Below are 6,000 nucleotides of genomic sequence, written 5' to 3' on the forward strand. Positions count from 1 at the left end.
AGATGGGGTGGGTTGAGTATCTCAAAAACTGCTGATCTGCTGGGATTTTCATGCACAGCAGTCTCTAGAGTTTACGGAAAATGGGGCAAAAAACAAAAAAAAAACATCCATTAGGTTTTTTTACGCAGAGTGGTGAGTGCGTGGAATGGGCTGCCAGTGACGGTGGTGGAGGCGGGTACGATAGGGTCTTTTAGGAGACTCCTGGACAGGTACATGGAGCTTAGAAAAATAGAGGGCTATGGGTAACCCTGGGTAATTTCTCAGGTAAGGACACGTTCGGCACAGTTTTGTGGGCTGAAGGGCTTGTGTTGTGCTGTAGGTTTTCTATGTTTCTATGTAATGCCTTGTTAATGAGAGAGGTCAGAGGAGAATGGCCAGACTGGTTCAAACTGACAGAAGGTGACACTAACGCAAATAACGGTGTGTTACAACAGTGGTGTGCAGAAGAGCATCTCTGAATGTACAACACATCGAATGTTGAAGTGGATGGGCTACAGTAGCAGCAGACTGCACCGGTTTCCACCCCTGTAGTCACCTTATTAGGTAGACTCCTGCAGCTACAAGAGTGGCCATTGAGTGTATAAGCAAGCAGAACTGAGGAGAACTAAGGTACCGGTGACCCCTGTTTCCATCCAGGGGGTCAGTGTGGACATGGTGGAGGATTACAAATACCTGGGGATACGAATTGACAATAAATTGGACTGGTCAAAGAACACTGAGGCTGTCTACAAGAAGGGTCAGAGCCGTCTCTATTTCCTGAGGAGACTGAAGTCCTTTAACATCTGCCGGACGATGCTGAGGATGTTCTACGAGTCTGTGGTGGCCAGTGCGATCATGTTTGCTGTTGTGTGCTGGGGCAGCATGCTGAGGGTAGCAGACACCAACAGAATCAACAAACTCATTCGTAAGGCCAATGATGTTGTGGGGATGGAACTGGACTCTCTGACAGTGGTGTCTGAAAAGAGGATGCTGTCTAAGTTGCATGCCATCTTGGTCAATGTCTCCCATCCACTACATAATGTACTGGGTGGGCACAGGAGTACATTCAGCCAGAGACTCATTCCACCGAGATGCAACGCAGAGCGTCATAGGAAGTCATTCCTGCCTGTGGCCATCAAACTTTACAACTCCTCCATTGGAGGGTCAGACACTCTGAGCCAATAGGCTGGTCCTGGACTTATTTCCTGGCATAATTTCCATATTACTATTTAACTATTTATGGTTTATTACTATTTATTATTTATGGAGCAACTGTAACGAAAACCAATTTCCCCCGGGATTAATAAAGTTTGACTATGACTATGACTATAAATTACAAAAAAAGACAATTTTAAACATCGTCCACCAGCACAAGAATGAACTTAGACGGAAGACAACCAATCCCCTTACTCCTCCCCTCTACTGATCCCTTCATTTTGGATACTCAGCAGAATATTGATAATCAGAATCAGATTTAATATCACTGGCATATGGCATGAAATTTGTTGTCTTTGCAGCAGCAGCACAATGCAATACACAATAATAGAGGAAAACTGTGAATTGCAGTAAGTGTATATATATTAAAGAATTAAATAAATGTGTAGTGTAAAAATAGAAATAAAGATGTAGTGAGATAGCGTTCATGGGTTCATTGTCCATTCAGAAATCTGATGGCAGAGGGGAAGAAGCTGTTCCTGAATCATTGAGTGTGTGCCTCTTTCCTGATGGTAGCGATGAGAACAAGGCATGACCTGGTTGATGGGGACCCTTAATAATGGATGCTGCCATTTTGAGGCATTGCTTCTTGAAGCAAGGGAGGGGATTGCTGAGCCTCTGGCGATGATCTTTGCATCATCAATGGGGACGGGAGGGGTTCTGGAGAATTGGAGGGTTGCGGATGTTGTTCCCTTATTCAGGAAGGGGAGTAGAGATAGCCCGGGAAATTATAGACCAGTGAGTCTTGTTTCAGTGAATGGTAGGTTGATGGAGAAGATCCTGAGAGGCAGGATTTTTGAACATTTGGAGAGACATAACATGATTAGGAATAGACAGCATGGCTTTATCAAAGGCAGGTCGTGCCTTATGAGCCTGATTGAATTTTTTGAGGATGTCACTAAACACATTGAGGAAGGTAGAGCCGTAGATGTAGTGTTAATGGATTTTAGCATGGTACCCCATGCAAGGCTTACTGAGAAAGTAAGGAGGCATGGGATCCAAGGGGACATTGCTTTGTGGATCCAGAATTGGCTTGCTCACAGAAGGCAAAGAGTGGTTGTAGACGGGTCATATTCTGCATGGAGGTCAGTGACCAATGGTGTGCCTCAGGGATCTATTCTGGGACCCTTACTCTTTGTGATTTTTATAAATGACCTGGATGAGGAAGTGGAGGGATGGGTTAGTAAATTTGCTGATGACACAAAGGTTGGGGGTGTTCTGGATAGTATGGAGGGCTGTCAGAGGTTACAACGGGACATTGATAGGATGCAAAACTGGGCTGAGAAGTGGCAGATGGAGTTCAACCCAGATAAATGTGAGGTGCAAACAACAGGAATTCTGCAGATGCTGGAAATTCAAGCAACAAATCCTGACGAAGGGTCTCGGCCTGAAACGTCGACTGTACCTCTTCCTAGAGATGCTGCCTGACCTGCTGCGTTCACCAGCAACTTTGATATGCGTTGCTTAAATGTGAGGTGGTTCATTTTGGTAGGTCAAATATGATATAGCATTAATGGTAAGGCTCTTGGCAGCGTGGAGGATCAGAGGGATCTTGGGGTCCGAGTCCATAGGACACTCAAAGCTGCTACGCATGTTGACTCTGTGGTTAAGAAGGCATACAGTGCATTGGCCTTCATCAATCGTGGGATTGAGTTTAAGAGCCAAGAAGTAATGTTGCAGCCATATAGGACCCTGGTCAGACCCCACTTGGGGTACTGTGCTCAGTTCTGGTCGCCTCACTACAGGAAGGACGTGGAAACCATAGAAGGGGTGCAGAGGAGATATACAAGGATGTTGCCCGGATTGGGGAGCATGCCTTATGAGAATAGGCTGAGTGAACTCGGCCTTTTTTCCTTGGAGTGATGGAGGATGAGAGGTGACCTGATTGAGGTGTACAAGATAATGAGAGGCATTGATCGTGTGGATAATCAGAGGCTTTTTCCCAGGGCTGAAATGGCTAACATGAGAGGGCATCGTTTTAAGGTGCTTGGAAGCAGGTACAGAGGAGATGTCAGGGGTAAGTTTTTTTACGCAGAGAGTGGTGAGTGCGTGGAATGGGCTGCCGGCGGCGGTGGTGGAGGCGGAAACGATGGGGTCTTTTAAGAGACTCCTGGATAGCTACATGGAGCTTAGAAAAATAGAGGGCTATGGGTAAGGCCTAGGTATTTCTTAGGTAGGAACATGTTCGGCTCAGCTTTGTGGGCCGAAGGACCTGTATTGTGCTGTAGGTTTTCAATGTTTCTGTGTTCTCTAAGATGTCCTGGATACTACGGATGCTAGTGCCCATGTTGGAGCTGACTGAGTTTACAAATTTCTGGAGCTAATTTTGATCCAGTGCACTAGCCCCCCACCGGCTCCCCCTCCTATACCAGACGTTGATGCAGCACACAAAATGCTCTCCACGGTACATCTGTAGAAATTTGTGAGCATCTTTGGTGACATACCAAATCTCCTCAAACTCCTGATGAAGTAATATTGCTGCTTTTGTAATTGCATCAATATGTTGGGTCCAGGATAGATCCTTAGAGATAGTGAGAGCCAGGGACTTGAAGTTGCTCAGCGGTAAATGACTTTATTTCCATGTCTTTCTTTTCCTTTTTCATCGGGCGGCATGGTGGAATAGCAGTTGGCGTTACACTTCGCAGCCCCAGTGGCATGAGTTCAAGTTCCTGCTGCAGTCTGTAAGGAGTTTTGTGTGTTCTCGCCGTGGCTGCATGGGTTTCCTCCAAGTTCTCCAGTTTCCTTCCACAGCGCGAAGATGTAACGGTTAGTGGGTTAACTGGTCATTGTAAATTGTCCTGTGATTAGACTAGTGTTAAATAGCTGGGTTGCTGGTCAGTGTGGCTTGTTGGGATGGGAGTGCCAGTTCGGCAGTGTATCTCTAAATAAATAAATGCATAAAATAAATGTCAAGGACGTACAGGTTAGGGTTAATACACTGTGGGCATGTTATGTTGGCACTGGAGACATGGAGATGCTTGCAGGGTGCCCCCAGCATAATCTCAGACTGTGCTTGTCAGCGATGCAAACAGCACTTTTTCTTTTGCAGGTTTCGAAGTTTTGGTGCACATGTGACAATAAGGCTAAGCTTTTTCTTTATCTTTATCATTCAGGTAACCATGGCGATGATAGGAAGCTTGTACGCGGGCCCCAAGTCGGAAACGTGGCTGCTGATGGGCGTTCGGATGGCTGCTTGGAATCAGATCCTGGACCCCTGGGTGTACATCCTGCTCCGGAGAGCAGTGCTGAGACGGGTTTGCAAGGTGGTTCAGCTGTGTTTGGGAAAGAATGCCGACCAGCTGCACAGGTGGCGCTGCAGCACCATCCAAAGCTCAGTCATGATAGCCGCAATGGACCTGTCACTGACCGTTGCGAGAAGACAGTCACGAATAAACCAAGCAGGGCAATGACGCTGACTGACTTATATCAAGGCTTTGTAAGCCTTAGCTAGTAGGCCCTATGGGACACGTGAAATAGTCCAATCTCACTCTTAAAGTCCTGCTTTGCACTAAAATCCCTTTGAAGGTTTTTGTCCATGGATCTCCAGCTTTGGTCATGGTTTGAATTGGATGGAGGAATCAGAAACTGGAGTGATATCAGCCATTAGCAATGAATGATGATTCATGTCTTCTAAATGGTCCACATCATGAATGGGACATGTGCCGAGATGGAACCTAGGAAGGGATGCAGCCATTTATTATTTGGTAGTGAAGGAGCATGATTAGGAGCTACAAACTGTATATTGACACATATAAGGGCTTTCTTTGGTTATGTTTTGAATTAACACTTGAGCACCTCTGCCCTGGTGGCAGGACTGTAGAAGCCTTGAAGTATCATTGTTAATTTGTCAAGGAAGAAAAATGATTGCACATGCAGAAAAACTTCTCAGACAATGGAAAACTCCTGATGTGAGGCTCTGCTCCATGGATGAACTCGGGTCTCCTGGAGAGCGATCACAAGTGTGACTGACCAGTGGACCAGGCTGTCTTAATGATTCTGGTTCGAGGAGGAGCATTGGCCGAGACACCGAGAGAACAGCCTCCTCTTCTTCATATACCACAAGGAGATCTCTTCCATTTGTTTTCAGTGATTAGATAAGATGTTATGGAGCTATGGAGACAGCCCAATATCTCCACCTCTGATTCCTATTCCTTGCCAGTTCCCCTTAACTTTCAAATCTTCAGTCTTTCAAATATTTATAATTCTCCACCTTAGACGCTTAAATTGACAACTTGTATAATGCAGATCAACTCCTGATATCTCAGCCTACTTTGACATAGCCCTTAATATCCATTTGGCGATCATCTTTCTTAGAATCAGATTTGATTTCACGGACATATGTTTTGAAATTTGTTGTTTTTTCAGAAGCCGTACAGTGAAATACATAATAATAAAAATTTAAATTACAATATGAAATAGATTGTAATTTAAAAAAAAATAAATAATTAGAGCAAAAAGACAGCAAAAAAAAGAGAAAAAATATTGAGGTACCATGCATGTGTTCATTATCTATTCATAAATCTGATGGTGGAGGAGAGGAAGCTGTTCCTAAAACATTGAGTGTGAGTCTTCAGGCTCCTTGATGGGAGCATTGGGAAGAGGGCATGTCCTGGGTGATGAAGGCCCTTAATGGTGGATGCTGCCTTTTTGAGGAATTGCCTTTTGGAGTTGTCCATGATGCTGGGGAGGCTCGCGCCCCTGATGGAGCTGGCCAAGTTTGCAACTCTCTGCAGCTTTTTTTGGATCCTGTGCAGTGGCCCCTCCCCTCCATACCAGATGGCTGTCCAGATTTCACAGCTGTAATAC

At 45.3% G+C, this 6,000-nt stretch overlaps 1 protein-coding gene across 1 annotated transcript in view; it reads left to right on the forward strand.

Moving 5' to 3' along the window:
• The window catches only part of ptgfr (prostaglandin F receptor (FP)), a 50,692-nt gene extending 45,921 nt beyond the window's left edge, over positions 1-4,771 (forward strand). Inside the window, exon 3 of the mRNA XM_063065059.1 lies at positions 4,308-4,771. Within this exon, the coding sequence (XP_062921129.1) occupies positions 4,308-4,604 (297 nt within the window). The 3' untranslated portion in view covers positions 4,605-4,771. The remainder of the gene's footprint in view (positions 1-4,307) is intronic.
• The last annotated feature ends 1,229 nt before the right edge of the window (positions 4,772-6,000 follow it).

The sequence above is a fragment of the Mobula hypostoma genome, chromosome 12 (genome assembly GCF_963921235.1).
Source record: "Mobula hypostoma chromosome 12, sMobHyp1.1, whole genome shotgun sequence".
NCBI classification, from domain to species: Eukaryota; Metazoa; Chordata; class Chondrichthyes; order Myliobatiformes; family Myliobatidae; genus Mobula; species Mobula hypostoma.